Genomic DNA, 25,976 nt, shown 5'->3' with positions numbered 1-25,976 from the left:
TTCCCTAAACCCCAGCAGGAAAATGGAAGTCAGAGGGAGAGTATAAGCCTTTACATTCTTAGTTCAGTGTTTTTTTTTTCATTATACCACAGTGTCTCTTGAGTTAAACATGAAAAGTAGCATAAATAAAGAGATAAATAAATACAAGAGATGAAAGGAGAAAAAATAATTTAATATAGGAAGTAATGTTACACATTGAACCAACCATATCATCAGTGGGAAGAGCTCTTACATTGCCCTCGTTTCTTGAATGAGGATTATTGATAATGATAAGGTTCTATAAAATAGTCTTTTTATTTCTGTAGCATTGATTTTAGTTTTAGAAATTAGATCCATAATGTAATTACCTATTTCTGGTGCAAGGCCTCTTATCCTTCAAATGGTAAATAATGTTGCATACATTTTCATTGCTGTCACCAGTTCTAGCAAAATTCCATTATGTTTTATCAAAAGTAAGAGGATCATTTTAGTTGAAAATGAGAAGTGATGGGGAGTACTTGTAGTCTCTTGTCATTTTATTTAATGGCACAATCAAGAGACTTTTTACTTGTCTTTTTACAGATGATAGGCAGATTAGCAGTGTTAATAGATAAAAACTTTAACATCTGACCAGGTGGGTTCAAATTCTGGCTCTGTGAGTTAATGCTTATGGGATATTCATTTGAAGTAGAATAAACTTTATTCATTGGAATATACCTCACATTGTAGTATTTGTGAGAATAAAATGAAATGAAAATAAACTCAGAGAAGATTCTTTGAATGATTTTCTTAGATACAAAATAAACTGTTTCCCAGATTTAACCTATTCTCTTATAGATAATATAGTAGATGATAAAAAAAAAACACACACCTAAAAACATAAACATAACAACAAAGTAAAGAGTGATTGAGTGACCAACTCCAAACAAGGTAAATCTTAGAACTGGATGTAGACTTTCTCAAAATTTTAAGCAGTCTACAGAGAAAGAAAGAATAATTTGTTATAACTTATAAATAGGATAATAGGAACCCTGGCTAGTGTGGCTCAGTTGGTTGTGTATTGTCTTGTGCACTAGGAGGTTGCCTATTTCAATTCCTAGTCAAGTGCCCATGCTTAGGTTTCAGGCTTGATCCCCTGTGGGGGGCATGCAGGAGGCAGGGGATCAGTACTGAGCTCCCACATCCATGTTTCTCTCTCTTTCCCTCTCCCTTCCTCTCTCTCTAAAAATCAATAGACTGTTCCTTTAAAAAATAGGAAAATAGGAAATAATGATACAGTCCGTTAAAACGTATTAGTGATCTTTTAAGTCATTAAAGGATGACTTAGAGCAGCGGTTCTCAACCTGTGGGTTGAGACCCCTTTGGCGGTCGAACGACCCTTTCACAGGGGTCGCCTAAGACCATCCTGCATATCAGATATTTACATTACGATTCATAACAGTAGCAAAAGTACAGTTATGAAGTAGCAACGAAAATAATTTTATGATTGGGGGTCACCAGAGCATGAGGAAGGGTTGTGGCATTAGGAAGGTTGAGAACCACTGTGTTAGTGCATGGGATGATGCTCAATCAACTGAGCCACTTGGCCCAGGCTTACTTTCAAGCAGTCTTTTGAAAGGTTACTGTTCATATGGTGATGATTGCCTGTGGTAATTTTATCTGGTGGTTGTGACTAACAGACTGTGGAGATGGTGCAAAATATCTCTTCTCTTCTTGCTCCTGATGAAGTTGATGATACAAAAATAATAATTATTATTGGTAGTATGTTGTAGACACTTGATTCTGCTATGATTTTTATTTTATTTGATCCTTTAAAATAATTTTACAGGTGAAACTAAGGATTGTTAAAAAAAAAGTTACTCAAGGTAAAATTGGGATTTGACTATTTGGACTCCAAGGCCCATGTTTTTAACACTGTATTATTCAAAGGGGTTATATAATACAGGGACTTTAAAAAAATAGAGTGTATGCTTGCATTCTTGATGGAAGGAAGAGATACAGATGGGAAAGCTGTTGTGGTGTAGAGAAGCAAAATAAATGGAGACTGGGAATGTTCTTGCAGCTGCTTTAAGTTATTTGGAGGTTAATCTGGGTTAACCTGCTTGACATAGCAACTATGAGTTCTTTGGATGTTATTTTTAATTATATGACTTCAACAAGAGTAGTTTTGGATATTATGGAAATCTTAAAGCACATACATTTCAAAACGTATAGAGGACTTAGTCATTTAAAACATACCACCAGCATTGGCATAATAATAGAACATGGTGTAAGGTCAGGTCTTCAGGCATTTTTTTAAAAACATATTTGATCCATGTTTTATAGTTATTCTCAATTTTTATGTTGCCTCATATTGTATAAACTAATATTATGAATAAAACTGGTTAGTAATTTTTCGCATGCTAATTATATCTATTTAAAGATGTAATGACAGTAAAACACTTAAAATTTAATATATCTAGTTTTTTTCTGAAAGACTACATATGTGAAAAAAAATGTTTCTTGTTTTGGTGATGAATTAAAAAATGTCCAAACTCATAACTTCTACTTGTATTCCCTAGACAGAAGGAAGAAAGTATTAGGGATATAAATTGTTTAAAACATCTTTTCTTAGAAAAAAATATGAATAGGTTGCTTAAAATGTTAAACTTTAATGAAATAGATTTTTATTTAACTCTTCAGTTATTTTGTCTTCACAGAATATATTTGGTGCCATCTATGAACATGTCTGTTTTGCTTACTACTAAACCCCTAATTCCTAATAATGTATCATTAGATTTTTTCACCATTTAAAAAATTAGTTCAATAGTACACATAACGTAAAATTTACCATCTTAACCATTTTTAAGTTTACAGTTCAGTGGTATTAAATACATTCATTGTGCAACCATTTCTACCATCATTTCCATAAATCTTCATCTTAAAGATGAAACTCTATACCCATTAAAAAATACTCCCTTCCACCATAGGTCTACAGTTTTTACATTTAATAGTAAAGAAAAAAATTAGAAGAATTTAGAGCAATGAAATATTCACTTAAATCAACATATTTCAGTTTCCTTTATGTTGAGCAATTAGCTGATAAGCTAGTTTGAACCTGACTTTCAGAGTACCATACTTTTGTGGTTATATTCTTTTTTTTTTTTTCATTTCAACAAGGCAAGTCTTGATGATAGATCAATTAGCAAATCCTGAAGAATTAATGTAAATAGTGTGGTAACTCAGAAAATTCTCCTTTCCTCAGGGTATCAGATTTACTGTTGGATTAAGGAAGTAGCCTGGCAGCAGTCTTGTGTATCAGTTCAAAATTGTTTAGAATGGGAAATGTTTTTTTGTTTGTATGTATTTATTTATTTTTCAATTACAGTTTACATTCAGTATTATTTTGTATTAGTTTCAGCTGTACAGCCTTGTGGTGTGACAGTCATATACTTTATAAGTGATTCGCTCCAAAATTTCAAATACCCACCTGGTACCATACATAGTTATTACAATATTGACTGTAGTCCTTGCAGTATAAGGCTTATACTGTACTTTATATCCCTGTGACTATTTTGTAACAACCATTTTGTGCTTACCCCTTCACCTTTTTCACCCCAACCCCACTCCTCCTCTCCCTCTTCCCCCTCAACTCTGTTCTCTGCAAGTATGGGAAGTGTTTTTAAAACATTGTGGGAAAACTAATTAAAACTGAGCTTTGAAATTTAAAAGAAATCATAAAACTGTAAAAGTAAAGGCCAATGTTTTCTCTGTAATGTTTTAAAAATATCTATAAGAATGCTGTAGGAAGATTTTTTTTTAAAACCCTTTTTCTTCAAGTATAGATTCTTGAAGACAGGTGTTTATTAATTCATTGCATTGACCTTGCTAAGGGGACAAGGCAGGTAATTATCCTTAGGTCTGCGTATTAAAAGTATTATTTTTGAATAAATATAAGAGATCCACTTTAACAACTCTTAGTATAAGTGATTTTTCTGCTAACTTTTTACTCATGTAAAATGAATCTCAATATGCCATACAATTGGTGACAAATAAGAAACTGCAATTAAGAGGAGATCTGTTTATTTAAGGGCTCTCAAAAGTTGTAGAAGATTATACTTGGCTATATGTGAAGGATAAATGTTGCAGAATAATGCCCCTTAGTTTTCCTTTTATAATAAATCTCAGCTATGTGTTCAGCACAAGGGCTTATTGCCAAAAAGAACAGGTTCAACTTGTCTGTGAGGATTTGCACCACAGTAAAGTGCACAACTGCTTTTTGTAGAGGTCATTGTGGAGGTCATAGGCATGTACAGTTGAATGAAAGCAACTTTAAAAACATAGAACGGATAGTATTAAGATTCAAGAATCAATGTTAATTTAAAACATAAAAGGATGGAAAATCCTGAACAGCACTCTCCTATACAGTTTCCACTTTATACATGTTTATACCAGTATGTTTTCAAATGAATTTAAAACGAGTTCTTTGGCATGTTGTGCCAGCATATTTTAAAAAGACTTAAGAATCATTTTTATAATAATTGCCCAGACTTGGAAACATTGACTCTTTTAATGTTAAGTTCTGAGCAGTGCTCTGAGTAGATTTCGGATATTAAAGGTAGGCTATGATGGTGGTAGAACAAAAGTACACAGGTTGTGTGTGTGTATGTGTGTGTGTTGTGTGTGTTGTGTGTGTTGTGTGTGCTGGGTGAGGTCAGAGGTGTGTTTGTGTGGGGTTAAGTTCTAATGAAAAGGCAGAAGTGATCTGAAGGAGAATGCCTGCCTGAATCATATTTCTCTTGAGCTTCTGATCAAAATGTTCAAAGTCAATAACAAAGAAAATACTATCTTATATTATATGACTTTTCCCCAAGTATTGTCACTAACACTTTCAATTTTTTTGTAGTAAATAGAAATAACTCAGAAATAGCCTGTGGAGAGATTATAAGTCTCATGACTCCAGCCAGTAGTATCTTTGGGTTTAGTATAAACAACACCAGAAAATGATACAATTAAGTAATTAAGCAGATGCAGAGCTTACCTAGAGTTGTGTTTTATCTAGTTGTATTTGGTCATAGAGTGACTGTTTCTTTTTCTTTTTAAAAATGGTAATCAAAATAGTAGGCAGCCATTGTTTTCAGTGTAGAGGTTAATTAGTAATCTTTAAATTATGCTTCAGCAAATGCAGCTGATTGGCAGTGTCACCTGTTTCAGCAACTGGTAGAATGTTAGTGCTTTTATTAGGCCTGTAATTTCCAGAAGTGCTTCAAAGCTGTATTCATTAAAGTCTCCCATATAATTACTTACTTTGTTCTCTAGGGCACTACTTTACTAAATGTGTCTCTTTACTTTTATTTATGTATTTTACTTATGAAGGTTATAAAATAAAATTAATTTTTTTTAACTAAAACTGTGTATACTTGTGTTTGTGGAACCACCATTTATGCTCAGTAAACATATACTGTTCCCAGACAAAACACTTACCAAGTGATTTTGCTTTTGTAATTTGTATCATAAACATAAAACATATCTGTCAATTTTGAAAAACGATCTTCTAAAGTATAGTAAAATATAATTTAGCCTGGCCGGCATGGCTTAGTGATTGAGCGTCAACCTATGAACCAGGAGGTCAGGGTTTGATTCCCGGTTGGGGCACATGCCTTGGTTGCGGGCTTAGTCCCCAGTGGGGGACGTGCAGAAGACAGACAATCCGTGATTCTTTCTCATCATTGATGTTTCTCTCCTTCTCTCCCTCTCTCCCTCTCTCTTTCTCTCTGAAATCAATAATAATAATAATAATAATAAATACATATATATATAATTTTAAGAATTGGTTATTATAGTCAACTTTCTAGGAAAGTGGTTACTTCTACGTTGTTAGGAATTATTCTTGTTGAAATGGTCTTTCTTGCTCATATTTCAAAGTTTATTAATTTATATAGATTAACAGACAAACCATTAATTTGTATATTATTTGAGGAAATAATATTTTGTTTGTTATGAAAAGACTGAATTTCTGTTATTTCTAAGAGAGCATCTAAAAATGATAAAGCACAGCCCTGGCTGAGTGGCTCAGTTGATTGGCAGCTGATTGATGTTTCTCTCTCCCTACCTCTCTATAAAATCAGTAAAACTGAGGATTAAAAAAAAAGATGAAGCACATATCTCAGTACAGGTGAAATTTGCATTAATTTAAATCTATTATGAACAAATCAAGTGTGAATATTTTCTAAAAAATGTTATATGTTTTAATGAACTAGTACTCCTATACTAATTGAAAAAGCACTCATGCTAATATTTTAAAATGAACACTTTCTAATAAATATAAATATATATTGTTAAAAGCTTGAAAATACAATCAGTTCTTATGGTGGCATATCCTTTCTATCATACCTTCACAGTGCTTAGTATCTACTAAATGTTAGATAAATGATTTTTCATACTCTAGTCCTGTTACAGAAAAGTGTTTGGTGCATTCCAGCAGTATAGGGTTTAAAACCTGGGTAGATTATTTGGCCTTGAAAAACTTTACTTTCTTTTCCTATAAAACAGGCAAAATAATAATTATCTGTAATGTATACATAGTGCCTACCATGGCATATAGTAAATATTCAATAATTATTTCTGTGTTCTTTCCATGGAATTCCACTGCTAATAATTACATTCCATATGTGCATGATAATTTATGTGAAATTGCAAGTGAAAGAGAATTGGAATCCTCACTATTCTATTCTGAATTTACAGTCCAGATTTAATTGCATGGTGGTTTTGTGAAAGCGATGGCAGCAGTGGTGGTGATGTGTGTGGAAGGCAGTTTAGAATGGTTAGGGTATCTATAATAATAAAAGTGTAATATGCTAATTAGACCAGATGTCCTTCCGGACATCCTTCTGGGATGAAGCCGGGGCTGCAGCTGCAGCTGTGAGGAAGGGATCAAGGCAGTTGCCACGGCTGCGAAGGCCTACTCTTGCACGAATTTCATGTATCGGGCCTTTAGTCCTATATAATAAAAAGCTAATATGCAAATAGACCGAATGGCAGAATGACTGGTCGCTATGATGCGAACTGACCACCAGGGGGCAGACACTCAATGCAGGAACTGCTCCCTGGTGGTCAGTGTGCTCCCACAAGGTGAGCACCACTCAAGCAGAAGCCAGGATCATGGCTGGTGAGCGCAGCGGCGGTAGTGGGAGCCTCTCCCACCTCCACAGCAGTGCTAAGGATGTCTGACTGCCGGCTTAGGCCCGCTCCCCTCCAGTCAGACAGCCCCTGAGGGCTCCCAGACTGTGAGAGGGCACAGGCTGGGCTGAGGGACCCCTCTCCCCAGTGCACGAATTTTGTGCACCAGGCCTCTAGTTTATAATATTTGCTGTGTCCTTTTAAGACAGAAGAAGAATAAAGTCTGTTGCAGCTTGGCTTAGTTGTCTACTTATTTTCTACAATGGGAATGGCACAATAATAACCCAATCTGTAGTTAATTGACCTCAAATAGAATCAGGAGATTTGTTATGTAGTTCTTTGGGGGGATAGCCTGGAGTAGGGGATTGGAGAGAGTTGGATACTGTTGTATCCTTACAAAACATTTGTTCATTTATGAAACAAACATTCGTAGGCACTGTAGTAGGCACAGAGTTTAGATCTAAGCTTTTTGCTAACTTTTCACTGAAAAATATTTTTGCTTCAGAAGATTACTAATTTTATGATATGCTGCTTTTTGTTTTATTTATATAATAATAGTAATACTTCTAGAGAATTTTATATAAAGTAATTTTCATATTTTATCACATTTAGAAATTTAGATTTATGTATAAGTTGTCATTGCTGTTGGTTAGAGAAAAGTTCACTTAAAGTGCCAAGATAAGAATGCTTTCTTGGAAGCTATTTTTTGTAATTACTAAAAATAAGCTAAAATGCTGTATGCCTGAAAAGTTGTTTTTAAAATTTTGGCAAGTACTGTTTTTCTTAAAATTAATGTAGACTCTTTTAAGGAGACAGGTTTTGTCTCACCAAATAAACTCCTTGATGTTTTTCTTTTCTGATCTTTTTATAGAAACAGATACGATTTGCTGGACATTCTGTCCTCTTGGCAACAAATGGTGGTTCAGTAGCAAGACAAGCATCAGAGAAAGAATGTAAAAATAATAACTTATTTTCAACACTACCTCATTTATCAGTGCTCAGGGAAGAATAAAACCTAGAACAACAAAAACAAACAAAATAAACACAATCTCTTCTTTGGACTCTACCTTTTCTTAAAGGTACTGCCATCTCCCTCTTTTCATTTTGCTTTATGACTTGATGAAAACAGTAGTCAAGTTCACTCAGTGTTTCTTATTTCTTCTATCATTGATATTCTGGCTCCCATTTTCACTACTATGCTGAAGTTACTCTTGGTATTGAAATTCCCTTCACTGCAAATGCTATTCCCCCCTTCACCCCCCACATTTCAGCCCCATTCAGTCTTTATAGCCCATCTCAAATGTCATTTTTTCTTTATAAATTTAATTGAATGAACATTCAAATACCTGTCATGTTCAGTAGACTCATATCATTTGTACATTTAACTTATTTGAATTCAACTAAAGTTGAAAAAAACACCAAACTAGGGAGAAAAAATAGCAAAGAATTCTCTTCCCCTAGTAAAGTGTTTTCAAAACAACATGATTGCCAAAAGGAAGCCAACTACTTTATCTGGTTTTCCACAGAACAGTAATCTATTCCAATGCTAGAGGAAAACCTAGCTGAATTGGATTTATACGAAGATATTACACGGAACAATGTAAAGTATACTTCGTGGTCTATGTTAAGGATTTTTGAGGAGTTATTTTGAACAGTTTTTGCCTTACTCTAACTTTAGAACCTACTCTTTGTGTAAGATGTGACTTTACTACTACAGCTATGTTGAACTTGAGTCAGTCGCATCATTTAGGACCCTTCTGGGTAACATTTGGATCTCTTTTGAATGTTTTAGGTGTAGAACTATCTGAGGCAGAGATAATTAACTAATTCCTTTTTGTCTTTATTTTTGCATTTGGGGGGAGATAAATCTGTATGAATGCAATAATAGTCACAACACATAAAAGCAGGAGAAAATGCTGTGGCTTTTTATTTCATGTTCACCTATATAGTTTAAGATACTTGGCTTTTTTTCTTTTTAATGTACAGATCTTATTCCATTAAAATATTTTTATTGATTTTAGAGAGAAAGGAAGGGAGAAGGAGAGAAAGATAGAAACATTGATGAGAGAATTATCAACTGGCCATCTCTTGCATGGCCCCTATTGGGGATCGAGCCCGCAACTCGGACATGTGCCCCAACTGGGAATCAAACTGGTGACCTCTTGGTGCACGGGCCATTGTTCAACTATTGAGCCACATCAGCCAGGCAAACATTTGGCCTTTTGAAAATCAATTGTATGTGTCCACAAAGATACTGTTGCATTTAGTTTCCATATGAGCCATAATAGTTCTACTCCAATGCAAAGGAATTTATAGAAATCTTTTTTTAAACATGCAGGGTTAGGTTGTAATTATATTTGAGATGCTTTAATGATATTAATCTTTTAAAATATATATTATTTCCTCATTTTCCTCTAACATTTTAAGTTTCTAAATGTGTTACACTTTATTTTTGAAGTTTTTTTCTCAAGGAATAGTTTATATTGGTGCAACAATAAGAATTGCAAAACACGCCAAAACCGGTTTGGCTCAGTGGATAGAGCGTCGGCCTGTGGACTGAAGGGTCCCAGGTTCGATTCCGGTCAAGGGCATGTATCTGGGTTGCAGGCACATCCCCAGTGGGAGATGTGCAGGAGGCAGCTGATCGATGTTTCTCTCTCATCGATGTTTCTAACTCTCTATCTCTCTCTCTTCCTCTCTGCAAAAAATCAATAAAATATATTTAAAAAAATAAAAAATAATTTTAAAATATCTTTAAAAAAAAAAAGAATTGCAAAACAGAATTGATGTATTATTATTATTACTACTATTACTATTATTATTTTAAAATGTTTTTATTGATTTCTGAGAGAGGAAGGGAGAGGGAGAGATAGAAACATTAATGATGAGAGAGAATCATTGATCGGCTGCTTCCTGCATGCCCCCTACTGGGGATCAAGCCTGCAACCCTGGCATGTGCCCTGACTGGGAATGAAACTGTGATCTCCTGATTCGTGGGTTGACACTCAACTACTGAGCCATACCGGCTTGGCAAGTGGATGTATTATTAAAGAGGTTTTTTTTTTTTTTTTTGTCTATGATAATTTGAAGACTAAATGGTATATGTTGTAGAGATGGGATTGCAAATACATTTATTTAATAAAGCCTTAAAGTAACTTAAGTGCAATCAAAAGATTTTGATGACATTAGGGACAATTGATAGAAATAGTTTTGGAGACTTGGCTTGGGCAAGTGAGAGTACAACTCTTTTAGGCTATTTGACTTTTAATTTATTTAACAAGAAGTTTAAGCCCAACTAAGTGGTTATATAAATTATTCTTTGATGTTTTAAAGCATAAGTTACATATTTGAATGGAACTGATCATTATTGAAGAGCTAGAAAAATTTACTGCTGTTTTTAGTGTATTTAGGATGAAACCTTGAATTCTGGAAAAGCTTGTTTTCTTTGAGAAGTAAAATTTTGGGGGAAAGTTGGTAATCTAACTATTGGGCACCATATTTTAAAATACAAGAAATACTGGATTCCAAAATGGTGGCAGAGTAAGTAGAAGCAATATTGACACTCTCCCAGGGCCAAACTGGAAATACAACAAAAATACGGAAGAAACACTCTGAAAAATCAACTGAGGACTACCTGGAGAGAACACTGATAACCAAGGACAGAAAGTTGTGACCTCTAGAGACTGGTAGGAAGGGCAGAGGCATGAAAGGGCTGGCTGGGCTACCACAGGCAGCAGCTGAAGTCCCAGAGAGAGATATCTCAGTTCCCACTGAGAACTCTGGTGTCTAAACCCCAAGCTGGGCTCCCAAGCCCAGAACACCAGAACTGAGAAAGGTGCCTACATAACATATGGCTGTGAAAAGCAGCAAGGTTGCTGTCTGCCAGCGAGAGACAGCTAGAAATGCAGGCACCCTCCTAGTTCTCAGTGGGAACCCCCCACACCTGAGATCTCTCTCCAGAACTTCAGCTACTGTCTGTGGGAGCCCAGCCAGCCCTTTTGCACCTCTGCACTTCTTACCAGTCTCTATGTGGTCTCCATTTTATGTCCTTGGTTATCAGGGTTCTCTCCAGCTAGTCTTCAGTTGATTTTTCAGGGTGGTTTTTCTGTATGTTAGTTATATTTCCAGTTTAGTTCTGGGAAAGTGTCAGTGTAGCTTCCACCACCATTTTGTAATCAAGCATCTTTCCATGTTCTCATTAGCCATTTGTATATTTCCTTTGGTAAAATGTCTATTAAAATCTTTTTCCCACTAGATAAATTTTTTTGGACTTAAAATTTTTCTTCAGTTATAAAATTATTTTGTATATATTCTAGAAACAAATTCTTTTATCTTTACTTTTTAATCCTCACCTGAGAATATGTTTATTGATTTTTTGCGGGGGGGGGGGGCGTGGAGGGGGAGGGAGAGAGAGAGAGAGAGAGAGAGAGAGAGAGAGAGAGAGAGATAGAGATATCAGTCAGCTGCCTCTAGTCTGTGCTCAGACTGGAGATTTAACCTGCAACTTAGGTATATGCCCTGACTGGGAATTGAACCTGCAACCTTTTGGTATACAGGGCAATGCTCCACCAAACAAACAAATAGTCCAATTAAAAAATAGGCAGTAGCCCAGCGGTGTGGCTCAGTGGTTGAGTGTTATCCTATGAACCAGGTTGTCACGGTTCAATTCCCTGTCAGGGCACGTACTCTGATTTCAACCTGTGTAGTGCACTATAGATAGATTCACTTTTTTAGAAATTGGATTACTGTGAAATAGTATAAGATTTAGCTTGCCAGTTTCATGTTTATTTAAAAAGGCTGTGTAACATATGAAGGTTAATTGTTAAAATAATGTTAATGAAGTTTTCCAGATATTTCACTTTTTTCTGTTTCCTGTATATTATTCCAGTAAGATAAATGAGTAAATCAGAATATTTAAAACTCATCTTTAAAAATTGTGGTAAAATATATATAATATAAAGTTTACAGTTTTAATAATTTCTAAGTATATAGTTCTTAGCATTACATGCATTCACATTGTTGTGCATTCATCACCACTGTTTATCTCCAGAGTTTTTTATCTTTTCCAACTAAAACTCTACACCCATTAAATACTAACACCCATCTCTTGGTTCCCCCTAGCCTCTGGCAACCATCATTCTACTTTCTGGCTCGATGAATTTTACTACATTAGAAATTCCACAGTATCGGAATTATACAATATTTGACCTTTTGTCACTGGCTTATTTTACTTAGCCTCATGTCTTCAAGCTTCATTCATGTTCTAGCATGCTTCAAAAAATTTTTTTAAGGCTGAATAACATTCCATTATGTATATATACCACATTTTGTTTATTAATTCATCTATCAATAGTATCCATTAAGTCTGCTATTCCATGGGTAGCTTCTACCTTTTGGCTATTCTGAATAATGCTGCTATGAACATGAGTGTACAAATATCTGTTTGAGGTCCTACTTTCATTACTTTTGTAGAAATAGAATTATTGGCTCATGTAAATCACATGGCAATGACTATTTGTTAATTATGTGATGTGGATTTCAGTAATATAATGAATTGTACCCATGGAATAGCAGACATAATGGGTAGTATTTTTAATGTACGGAAGTTAGTCCATTTTTAAAAATGATTCAATTAAGTATTAATATGAAAATAATATTAAGAGGTATTGCTTTCCTTCATTTTTCTAACAGAGTCAGCATATTTCATTAGCACCTATTCAAAAGCTTGAAGAAGCTCTATATGAATACCAGCCATTGCAAGTAGAGACATGTGGACCACAAGTTCCTGAGTTTGAGATGCTAGGAAGACTTGGGTAAGTGCCCAAAAAAACTTCTCATTGAGTAGCTGATGATTAGTGCTTTGTTTTTACCATTTTGAGCTGACACTTTAATGTTATTAAATTTGAATTTATGGAATTTTATACTCTTTTATAAAAAAGAACTAGAAGCCTGGTGCACAAAAATTTGTGCAAGAGTAGGCCTTCCTTCCTCCCTGGCTGCTGGCACTGGCTTCCCTCCAGCACCTGGGACCCGGGCTTCCCTCCTCCGGCTGCCGGCAGGCACCCAGGACCTGGGCTGGCTTCCCCCAGGCTGCACGCAGGCACCCGGGACCCGGGCTGGCTTCCCTCCAGCCACCCACAGGCACTTGGGACCCGGGCTGTCTTCCCTCCGGCCCCGGCTTTGTCAGGAAGGATGTCTGGTCTAATTAGCATATTACCCTTTTATTATTATGGATGGTGCTTTGCCCGGCTGGTATGGCTCGATTTTTGAGCATCTACCTATGAACCAGGAGGTCACAGTTTGATTCCTGGTGAGGGCACATGCCCAGGTTGTGGGCTCAATCCCCAGTGTGGGGCATGCAGGAAGCAGCAGATCAATGATTCTCTCATCATTGATGTTTCTCTCTCTCTCTCCCTCTCCCTTCCTCTCTGAAATCAATGAAAAAAGGAATGGTGCTTAATCCTAAGTTAATAAATTTTTTTGACGATTTTGTTAGTATTTTTTTTTGAGATTGAGATTGGATCGTATTAGTTCCTTTTTAAGGCTTTCCTTGGCAGCCTTACTGAAGTAGCTGTTCATTTTCAACTCATTGCATATTTTTTAGAAAGAGTGGTTTAATTTAGTCAGTAGTAAGCCAGTAAAAATAAGAGAGTTGAGCTCCTTACCATGAAAAAGAGTAGATTTACTCACTGTCTGCTGTATGAAACAGTATTATGAGAAATGAGCCACAAAATATATTTTGTGAAAAGATATATTGTAGAGCTGGCCAGTGGCTCAAAAGTTATATGCATCCATTTTGAAAATGAATGTGGGATTGTGTCTTTTGTGAGGCTTAAGGATGATCACAGTCTTTCTCAAGGTACAGGTAGGTATTTGTATACAGGCACAGACTTTGTTGGATGGAGCAAGTCTATTTTGTTGTGATGTTTCAACATAGATTATTGAATGAAAAGATAATCCAGAATTAGTTGTTTTCTAACAAAATAAAATAATGTAAAGTTATAATGTGAATAGAAAATAATCGGTACTATGAAACCAAGTAACTAAAAAAAGATCCTAACAGCAAAAACAAGATAGATGAAATAGATAAAATCAATATGGTCTTCAAAATCAAAAGCAAAGTCTTGAAGATGATACATGGTATTTTGCATATGAACACGGAGGCTCTAAGCTCAAATTACTATTAAAATGATAGATAATTTACTTATTTGCGACTTGGTAGATCTTATGTTTTCTTTAGTTCTGTGTGCTCTTAATGTCCTATGATCTCCCAGCATGAAGCCAGGGGAATGTGAAACAAAATCTAAAACGCCATTTGAGTTTGAGATAACAAATTCATAAAAAAATTGGCCTAAATACTAAAACTGTAGCTTGAGGAGACAGACAATATAAGGTTGTATGATGTAAAAAGTTATAAGTGAAATAGACATTGATATCTTATCTCTTAAAATCTTTACTTTTATGCATGTGAAAATAAGTATTTAAAATAGTACTCCTCTGTTACAAGCTGATTTTCCAATAATTTTGTTATCAAAATTACATTTGAAAGATAATAGAAATTGCCTTGCATAATAACAGTGCACAAGTAAAATGTATGATAACATTAATACAAAAGTTAGGAAGAGGGGTAAAACTCTGCTATTGAAATGTTCTTATACTGTGTGTGAAGTGATGTAATAGTATCTGGAGATAGACTGTAATAAGTTAAAGATGTTTAATATAAAACCTAGAACAACTGCTAAAAATGTAAAACAAAGTGGGATAGTCAATAATTCAGTATCAGAGAAAATAATAAAATCATAGAAATACTCCATTAATGAAATGGAGGGCAGGAAAGGGGGGGGCAAAAAATAAATGGGACAATTAGGAAACAAATAGTATGGTGGTAGATTTAATATTAATTATATCAGTAATCACATTAAATGAAAATGTTTTGAACAAACACCATCCAATAAAACTTTCTGAAGTGATGGAAATATTCTGTCCTCTCAGCATGGTTATGGCCAAAGGCTATGGATGTATGTAAGCTTGACCTTATACTAATAGTCCGACCCTGCAGTCCTAGGTAGCTGAGGGATGTGGGCTGCTGGGGGTGCAGCAAGTGCTGCCAAAACAAGGCTTGATAGAGTTCAGAGAATGGCAACAACAGGAAAGAAGCAGATTTGAAATTCGCAAAAACATTGTAAACATCTTGTCCTTGTTTTGCTTTGTGTGATCTGATTATAAAATAAAGCTTCAGCTTACAAGCTGTGTCACTGTTTCCTCATTCAGGCACAGTGATCCACCTGGTCCCAACTGTATTCTCTTGTCTGTCTTCTTTAATCCTTCACTGCCCCTCCTCAGGTTCACCCCTGGCTGTGCTGGGCACAGTTTAGAATTCAGTATGATTTAAATAAACACATGGCTTGTGGCTATCATATTGGATAGCACAGGATCTAAATACTCCAAATAATAGGTTGAGTTTGCCAGATTAGATTTTAAAAAGCAATATTATTTGAAGCCATAGGCTTTCTTACTTTTTTTCCTATTATTCTAGATCTAAGAATGCATACTATAATTTACATACGATAATTTACCTACTATAATTTTCAGAAATATTTAGAGATTGGAGAAGTTGCTCTATGAAGTGACTTTTCAGAGAATGATTTGGTATCCTCAAAGGTGCTGCTCTTAAGGTACAAGGAATATTAACTTCAGTTGACTAAAGGTGTAATTGTTACATACCTGTCCCAAGAGTTAGTCCACATCTTTGCTAGAAGATTGTATCTAATAAGCCCCAGTTATCCCTTTACAGCAGGTTCTCCCCCTCTAGCTTATATCCTCTTTCTTTTTCTATTCCATTTTATATTATGTTATTCTACAGAGGGAACAAGTTTAATTTCTTTAGAGGCAAATAGAAAATATATTAACTACCTTATTTCCATTTTCTTATATCTGCTCTGAAATCTTTATGGCATGAAGTTAAGAATAATACACTTGTACTTTCACTTTAGTTGGTGCAAAACGTGGATGCAAGCACTTTCAAAATAATTATATAATTTTGGGAGCGGGTGACATAAGGTCTTGGGAGAGTGCCTCCTAAAAACTATGTTTTTGTCCTCATGTATAACTTTGATAAAGGATGAAATCAAAAGTATATTGCTGTGAGGTTTTAGGTGATTTTTACTGAGATCTTCAATCTCTCATTCAGGAGGGTATTATGAATATATAGTTAGAGTTAAGATTGCACTGGCAGTACTTTTTGGATTTGCTGAAGGCAATATCTAAACATGTTTTATTAATTCTGTGCCAGTGGGAACAAGCATTGGGAAAACTTAACTGCTAATTGAAATTCCCCAGACTATGACTTTAGTGGTTAGTAAAGTCTCATTGATTGGCACCATGAGACTGTCTTTGTAATCATCAACTGGCTTTCTAGTGAATATTTTACTACCTCCCACCCAAAGAAGACTTATTCCCTTAACTGATATAAGTTATAAGCATTTATCAACTTCATCAATTTCAAAATTATTTAATCAGCTATCACTATTATTTTAAATAGATATGTGCTTTATTTAACATGAGCTGTTCATTTGTGAGCATATTATAGAAATAAGGAAAAACTTGTTTTATAAGATAAAATATGATCTTTAAGCAGGATGTATATTTTTCAGTTATCTTTTAAAAAAATCTTTATTGTTGAAAGTATTTCAAATGTCCCCCATTTTTCCCTTATTGCTCCCCTCCTCCTGGTTCTCACCCCGCCCCAGGCCTCCACCACCCTATTATCTATGTCTATGGGTAAGGCATATATGCATATAAGATCTTTGGTTAATCTCTTTCCACCCCCACCCCTTCCCTCTCAGATTCCTCAGTCTGTTCCATGTTTCCATGTCTCTGATTCTATTTTATTCATCAGTTTATTTGTTCATTAAATTTCTTGTTCACGTATTTTGATTTTTAGATTCAATTGTTGATAGATATGTATTTATTGCCATTTTGTTGTTCATATTTTTTTATCTTTTTCTCCTCCTCCTCCTCCACCTCCCCCTCCTTTGCTTTGCTATTTTTAAGATTCTCTCTTTGTCTTTAACCCTTGGCATTTTAATTATGTGACTTGGTATGGGCTTCTTTGGGTTCCTGTTGTTTAGGATTCTCTGTGTTTCCTGGGCTTGTATATCTATTTCTTTCACCAGGTAAGGGGAATTTTTCTGTCATTATTTCTTCAAATAGGTTTTCAATATCTTGCTGTCTCTCTTCTGGCACCCCCATGGTGCAAATGTTGGTACACTTGAAGTTGCCCCAGGGCCTCCTTATACTATCTTCATATTTTTGGATTTTTTTTTTTTTTTTGCTCTTCTGATTGGGTATATTTTTGCTTCCTCATATTCCAAATTGCTGATTCGATTTTCAGCATCCTCTACTGTTGATTCCCTGTAAATTATTCTTCATTTCAGTTAGTGTATCCTTCATTTCTGGCTGGTCCTTTTTCATATCTTTGAAAGTCAAAGTCCCTTGAAGCTCTCATTAAGATCCTTGAACAACCTAATAATCATTGTTTTGAACTCTGTATCTAGTAGTTTGCTTGCTTCCATTTCTTACACTTGTGACATTTTCTTTGTCTCCTCGTTTGGCTGCTGCCCTGTGTTTGTTTCTACGTATAAAGTAGAGCTGCTATGTCTTCTGGAATTGGTAGAGTGGCCTTGTGTAGTGGGTGTCTTGTAAGGCCCAGTGACTCAGCCTCCCCAGTCACCTGAGCTGGGCACTCTAGGTATGCCTCTGTGTGGGCTGTGTGCACTCTTGTCGTAGTTGAGCCTTGATTGCTGTTGGCATCACTGGGAGGAATTGACCTCTAGGCTGATTGGCTGTGAAGACCATCTGTGACTACAATGAAAGAGCTGCTGTGCAGGAAACACCCCTATGAAGCAGGACTTGCTTCAGAGGGGCTTTGGTGCTCACTGAGTCTGCCCCTTGAGTGTGTCGCTTGTGGATATGTAGAGTTGTAATCTGGCATGGTTTGAAGCTGTCCACTGGGTGCACTGGCTCTGGAGTCTCCCCAAAAGTGCAAAGTCAGCCACTGCCTGGGGCCACCCGAAAGGAGCTACAGAGTGATCAGTAGATGGCTGCTATTTGTATTGGGCTAGGAAGTGCCCAGGTGAAGCCCAGGTGTGAAGCAAGGCAGGCTGGTTCTAGTGCCAGGTCTTGGGATAGGTTTGGGGCACGCTGATGCCAGCTGCTGCTTGTGATGTTGTTACAAAATTTTCATTATGTTTTCTATCTGGTTCTTGCTTAAATATACTTTTATTTTGTGTCAAGCTGCTTTACTGAGCTCTAATAATTTCGATTGTTCTATTAGGTGAATATCTGGAGTTTTATTTGAAAGGCAGTCATCTGAAAAAATGAATTTTTTCTTTTAAATGCTTTATCTCTAAGTTCAGTTTCATATTTTATTACATTTGGCTAGAGCAGCCGTGGGCAAACTCCGGCCCAAAAAAGACCGTACCCTTTTGTGTAAAGATGTTTACTTTGAATTTATATTAGTTCACACAAACACTCCATCCATGCTTTTGTTCCGGTCCTCTGCTCCAGTTTAAGAACCCATTGTGGCCCTCGAGTCAAAAAGTTTGCCCACCCCTGGGCTAGAGCTTTTTGATCTGGTGTTACATAATTCTGATAATTGCCTTTTTTTGTTTCTGATTTTGAGTGTATGTGAATGCTTTGAGTGTTTCATCATTATGTTGACTGTTAAGTGATGATTTTTTTTGTTTGTTTGTTTGTTTACTCATATTGAAGACATTTCTGTTTTTTGTGGTCAAGGACTTTACCTGTTGACTGATTATAATGGATTGCCTAAGAATGAAGAAAAGGTGTTTGCTTTGTTTTATGCTTGTTTTGTTTTGGTGCTGTCCAATTAAGTTTAGATCTTAGTTTTAGAAAAATCAAAGAACATGGAAAAATACAATTATCACAAAAATGATTGCAGTTTGTGTGTATTTATAATATATAACATATATTACACTTTGTATTACTAAGTTAACTCTTTTTTGCTGGCCATGACAGCAGAATGTCTTTAGTATCTGTTTTGTTTTTTTTGTTTTTGGCATTGAATTAGAAATCAACTCACACATCTAACATGAACTTCTTGCTTAAAGTTTCAGTTTGGCTGTAGTCTGGTAAGTTTTACATCTTTTTTATGCAATCATGGAAAAAATTATGTTTCTGCTTGAAGCAGTTGTCAAACAAGCTTCTTTCATCGACAGTCAGACACAGGGCAGCTGAATGAGGCTGTTTAGTCTAGAGTAAATGCTCACGAGATTACAAAGTCACTAAGGAAATGTAATTATGCAGCTGATTCCAGAATAGTCTTTCGTAGTAAAGACTTTAAGAGTATTAAATCACAATATTAATTAAAAAATACATATATTTCCCAAAATTAAGCTCAGAAAGAAAAGCAGCACCAAATAAACCAAATTATTACCATGAAATATAGTTTTAATTCAGATTTTTTAGGGCCCTAAAAAAGCAAGTTCAGTTTGTTATTGGAATTTGGTCAATTCCTTCCAAATCACTATAAAATTCAATAGCCCCTGTATTTCAGTATATATTGGAAAATGAAATCTCATAGTATTTACCTCATGCTAATTGAGAAAACAATTGGTATTTAGCACTTCCTTTACTTTTGTTATTCATATGATTATCAGGCACTTCCTGTGCCAGTTTCCTTTTCTTCTAGCTGCTGAGAAAATAGCAGTGAGCCAAAACAGAGAAAACAAACACCTACTGTCATTAAGTTTACATTCTTCTGGGGTGAAACCAACAATAAAAATACATGAATGAATCTGTTAGGTAGTAATTAGTACTTTGAAGACAAATACAGCAGTATACAGGGAAATATAGTGATTGCAGTAGAGTGCTATTTTTGTAAAGGTAGTGGTGGAATCTTTTGTAGGATGATATTTGAACCGAAATTAATTAAGCAAAGAAGCTAATCATGTGATATCACTGGGACAGTCAGAAGGAACTGTTAAGTGCAAAGGCCCTGAGGTGGGAGTGTGTGAGGAAGAGAAAGCAGGCCAATGTTAGAAGCAGAGTGAATTGGGAAATGGTAGGAAAGGAGATCAGAGAGGTAGCAGGTTTTTATGTAGGAGGCAGGCCGAGCCCAATTAAATCATGTCCAGTTTTTTAGATGATGGTCAAGACTTGGGTTTTTACTTTGATGGGAAGTCATAGGAGAATTTTGAACTTAGGTGTATTATTTAACTTAGAAAGATCGTTACAGGAGAATTGATGGTGGGATGAAAGCAAGAAAAGTTGCAGCAGTCCTGGTTAAGATGGTAGTGGCTTATAATACTAAGCTAGGGCTAAGCAGTAGATTTGAAGTAAACAGTGATAGCCCAGTGATTTTAAAGGTGAAGAAATAGAACTTAAATTCTTGGAGCACTTAAGTTCTTGAAAGCTTGTGTTTAAAGCTTTCAACTGGAGGACATCTGAAAACTGCTAGAATTAATCCTAAAGAAACAAAGACATGAACAGTATTAAAATTTCTGGAATTTACTGTGAATAGATGTTTATGAAACTGTCAAACTCATCCTTATTATTAAGATACTAGAGGCTCGGTGCACGAAATTTGTGCACTGGGGGCAGGGGAATCCCTCAGCCCAGCCTGTGCCCTCTCGCAGTCTGGGAGCCTTCAGGGGAGCCCTCTTGCAGCCTGAGAGCCTCCCATAGGGAGTGGGCCTAAGCCGGCAGTCAGACACCCTTAGCACTGCCACGGAGGTAGGAGAGGCTCCCACAGGACACTGCCGCTGCGTGACCCCGGCTACTGGCTGAGCAGTGCTCCCCATGTGGGAGCGCACTGACCACCAGGGGGCAGCTCCTGCATTGAGCATCTGCCCCTGGTGGTCAGTGCATGTCATAGTGACCGGTTGTTCTGCCGTTCGGTTGATTTTCATATTATCCTTTTATTTTTTACTATATAGGATTTCCTAGTTGCCCTGGCTAGGAGGCTCAGCTGGAGCGTTGTCTGGGACACCAAAAGATTGTGGATTCAATCCCCGGTCAGGGCACCTCTGGAAGGCAACCGATCAATGTTTCTCTCTCACATCAGTGTATGTGCACCTCATACCGTTGCAATAACCTGGTTATTATTTAACAGGAAAGGAGTGAAAGGGGAGACCAAATAGTATAGGCATGCCATTTATTCAGCTTTGCCAAAAAGCTGCATGTAATACTCCAAGTCTGTCCCCCACTGATCTATGGGGGAAGGGACTAGACAAAATTTAGATGCATGCCAAGTAAGGTCTAAGTGACTTGGGAGACTGATTGCCCGCCAGTCACACCTGGAAACAAGTAATTGGCCAGGATGGGCATGACCATTGCAAGCTCAAAACATAAATATTTAAATTACTATACAACGAATTGAGCTCTCTGTCTCTCTCTCTCTGTCTGTTTCTCTCTCTCTCTCTCTCTCTCTCTCATACACACACACACACACACACACACACACACACACACGTGCGCGCACATGTGCTCCAATGCTCCCGTGCCCACATGCTGCATGGCCATGTTGGGCTCCACACATGGACTGATAGACTTTAATCTGGCCTAATCTGAACCACAACAGCTGCAACATGGAACAGAAACTCTGGACACTGGCTCTCTTTCTGGTTCTGCCAAACTCCCAACTGCCCCTTTTTCAGGACTGGTTTGGGGGAAATGGGACATTGCAACCCAAGGAATGTAACTCTACGCCAATAAAATCTTCTATCACCTCTCTTACTCCCTTAAGGGCTTCTGAAAATTATTTCAGCCCCAGTCCAAGAACTCCACAAACAGTGGAGGATTCCCACTCATTTACCCCTCTAGCAGCCCACCTACCTGCCTTTAGTACTAACACACTTAAAAACTGTAGCAAGTGAATTATGGTACAAAAACATCATAAAAAATAAAAAAATGTTAATGTGTTCTTTTAGCAAAATTAGTCCAAGTTCTTGTCTCATGCTTTTTTGGAGTGGAATCCATCCTGTTTAATGACAGACTGGATGAGAATATAGTATTTCCTTTCTGCCCTTAAAAATTCACATGAGTGATTGCCAGTGGGCATCAAGGGTCTGTTTTAGGATGGTGAAAATGTTCTAAAATTGGTTGCACAACTCCATAAATTTACTAAAAATCATTGAATTGTACACTTAAGAATATATAGAATATATTGGTAACTCATTGATTTTTGAGTTTGAGAAAATTCACCCAAGATATTGTCATAGCCTCTTAAGGAGATGATGCAAAAAAAAAAAAAAAAAAAAAAAAAGATGCAATAATTTGAGCAGTGCAGTAAAAAAACCCCAGAATTGATACAGTTTTGATTTATTTAACTATTATATCATTCTTCATGTGATTTAATCATTCTTTTGCTTATTATTCTTAGTGGTTTTTAAGCATTGTAGAGAATAATTGAAGTAGGATGATAAAACAATCATGTTTCAAGCTATAGTAAAAATAAGGTCACTAAGATCTCATAATCTAAATTACCTACATGGTAATTTAATTATGGCAATATAGAATAATTCTATTTTTAAACAGTTTTACAATAAATGGCACATATTTCAAATACATGGTTTGATGTATGTGTACATACAATTATGACATCTTCATAATCAAGGTAATGAACATATCATCAGTTCAAAAAGTTTGCTAGTGTCACTTGTTAATTTCTCCTTCACACCTCTCAGACCTCCACCAAAAGACTACTCATATGCTTTCTATAACTATAGATTAGTTTTCATTTTTCAGAATTTTAGGTTCCTTGGCTGTGGCATTTTCTCAGACTTTCCTAAGATCTGCCAACATTTTGAGTGGTATTATTGAATCAATAGATCAATTTGGAAAGAATTGGTTCTGTTTTAAAAAGAATCTTCTGATTCTTGAACAAGGTATATTTTCCCATTTATTTATGTCTTCTTTAATTTCTTTCAGCAATGTATAGTTTTAGTGTACAGGTTTTGTATATAATTTATCAGATTTATCCCTAAGTATTTTATATAATGTTACTGTTAAATGGTTTAAAATATTTTTATTTATGATTGCTTATTTCTGGAATGAGGAGATAGTTAAATTTTGTATATTATCTTATAGCCTGCAACCTTGCAAAATTCATTTGTTCTAATAATCTTTTGTAGACTCATATAAATAATCATGTCATCTGCAGATGCTCTCTTATTAAAGGGTGTCCCAAAATTCACGCAAGAAGTAATTTTGATAGAAAACAGGTTTATAATTAAAAATTGTAAATTTTTTATTGATTCATAAAGTATACAGTATAGGGTTATGTATGGAATAGCATATTGGGTAAATGGCCTCCACAGTTTTGCTAGCACGTATGCACTCTTGTTATTGCCTGAGCAGCTGCATTTTCGAAGAAGAATGGTTCGATGATGCCTCCAGCCCCAAATCTGCACCAAACAGTGACACGTTGTGGATGCATTTGTTTCTCAACAATCACTCGTGGATTTTCTGAACCCCAAATGAGACAATTTTGTCGATTAACCAAGCCATCAAGATGAAAATGAGCCTCATCGAAATTCAGCCACATTTATGCAAAACGGTCATGGAAAATTTCAACAAAAGAGTGCGTATGTGCCAGCAAAGCCGTGGAGGCTATTTACCCGATATGCTATTCCATACATAACCCTATACTGTATACTTTATGAATCAATAAAAAATTTACAATTTTTAATTATAAACATGTGTTTTCTATCAAAATTACTTCTTGCGTGAATTTTGGGATACCCTTGATTAATACTATAAACTTTAGGCTTGTCACAGCATCTTCATTTCTTCAGCTCTTTATCACTATGAAATGATCCTCTTTATTTTTTTTTATTTGTTAATCCTCACCCAAGGATATTTTTGCCATTGGAGAGAGAGAGAGAGAGAGAGAGAGAGAGAGAGGAGAGATGTGAGAGAGAGACATTGATTGGTTGCCTCTTGCACCTGCCCCAACTGAGCTGGAGATAGAACCTGCAGCCCAGGAATTGAACCCTTGATCCTTCAGTGCTTGGGCCGACACTCTAACCACTGAAGAACACCGCCAAGGCTAAAACAATCCTCTTTATTCCTGGTAATATTCTTTGCTGTGAAATCCAATTACTTTGATATTAAAATAGCTATTTCAACTTCCTTTTGACTAGTGTTAACATGGTTTGTTATTTATGTGAAAATATAATAGGCTTTACTTGTTATTTTTAAATGAATGATACTTGAACCTTGAACAGTGTGGGAGTTCGGTGCACTTACCCCCTCCCCCCTCCCGTGCAGTTGAAAGTATGTGTATAACTTTTGACTCACCCCAAACTTAACTATTAATAGCCTACTATTGACTTGGAAGCTTTACTGATAATATAAAGAGTCTATTAACACATATTTTTTATGTTAAAAGTATTACATAACTATTCTTACAAATAAAGTAAGCTAGAAAAGCATTTTATTAAGAAAATCATAAGGGCCTTAGCCAGTTTGGCTCAGTGGATAGAGCATTGGCCTGTGGACCAAAGGGTCCCAGGTTACATCTGGTCAAAGGCATGTACCATGGTTGTAGGCTCCTTCCCCACCCAGGCCCTGGTTGGGGCTCCTACAGGAGGCAACCAACCAACGTGTTTCTCTCTGTCTTTCCCTTTCTCTTCCAATCTCTCCCTAAAAAAAAAAAAATCAATGGAAACATATCCTCCTCAGGTGAGGATTAACAACAATAACAAAAAGTCATAAGGAACAGAAAATACATTTATAATATTTATTAAAAAAAATTCACATATAAGTGAATCCATGTAGTTCAAACCTGTGTTCTTCAAGGGCCAACTATAATAAATATTTTTCAAATTTTTAGCTTTAATTTTTAATATGGAAAATATAGGTAAACACCTAAACAAAACCTTTTTGTGAGTCCTCAGTAATTTTTAAGAGTGTGAAGAGGTCATAAAGCCCAAAAGTTTGGGAATTGCTAATGTGCTATATTTTTTCATTAGATATGCAGCTTTTGTAGCAATCTGCTTATTCATCCATTTATCAGATGTTTATTAAGTCCAATTTATTTTTAGGAAATAAATGTTTATAACACATGGTTTTGACCATCAAAGAATTCTTGATATAGAGTCGAGGGTTATGATGGTGTGTAAATAAATAGGATATACTGCAATATGATATATAGTTCCCATAGTCTCACTGCACCAAGCATACTGTAAAACAGCAGAGATTTTAGTATTAAACATATCTGGCTTCAATTCAAGCCATGTTCCTTTGCTATGAGAACTTATCTTCTCCGAACCTCATTTTTCTATTTGTGAAATAGAGATGATAATAGAATGTATCTCTCAGGATTATTTTGATTTTATAAAATTAATTTATTTTTCTTAGGGCATAGTACTTTTTATGCCAGAAGATTTCAATAAATGTTAATTGTTATTATTTTAATAGTAAAGAAGGTTTTAGAGGTAGAGGTCAAATCTGGCTTTAGAGGCAAGAGAATGGTTCATACAGGTGGACATTTATTGAGTGAGTCTAATTTTGATTGACCAATAATGGAAACTAGATACTATAGATTAAAGGCATGCCCTATAGGAGTTGGGATTATATACTGCCTGCACCTGATGAAAAATCAATGTGATTAATGAATATCACCAGGATAAATTACCAGTAGAAATATGTCATCTATTCCTGTTAATTTATCAACATAAGATGTAATAATACCAAACTTAAGCCCTGACTGGTTTGGCTCGGTGGATAGGGCGTCGGCCTGCGGACTGAATGGTCCCAGCTTTGATTCCGGTCAAGGGCATGTACCTTGGTTGCGGGCACATCCCCAGTGGGGG

The 25,976-nt window shown here is 35.9% G+C and overlaps 1 protein-coding gene across 1 annotated transcript in view; it reads left to right on the top strand.

The window, feature by feature from the left end:
- The window catches only part of MNAT1 (MNAT1 component of CDK activating kinase), a 200,029-nt gene that overhangs the window by 125,749 nt on the left and 48,304 nt on the right, over positions 1-25,976 (top strand). The window contains exon 7 of the mRNA XM_070418867.1: positions 12,829-12,950. Within this exon, the coding sequence (XP_070274968.1) occupies positions 12,829-12,950 (122 nt within the window). The remainder of the gene's footprint in view (positions 1-12,828; positions 12,951-25,976) is intronic.

Source organism: Myotis yumanensis, unplaced genomic scaffold (genome assembly GCF_028538775.1).
Source record: "Myotis yumanensis isolate MYYU_CA2020_CCGP unplaced genomic scaffold, mMyoYum1.0.hap1 SCAF_1, whole genome shotgun sequence".
Lineage (NCBI taxonomy): Eukaryota > Metazoa > Chordata > Mammalia > Chiroptera > Vespertilionidae > Myotis > Myotis yumanensis.
The sequence above is the reverse complement of the archived record's forward strand: the minus strand, read 5'-3'. Positions and strand labels throughout refer to the sequence as shown.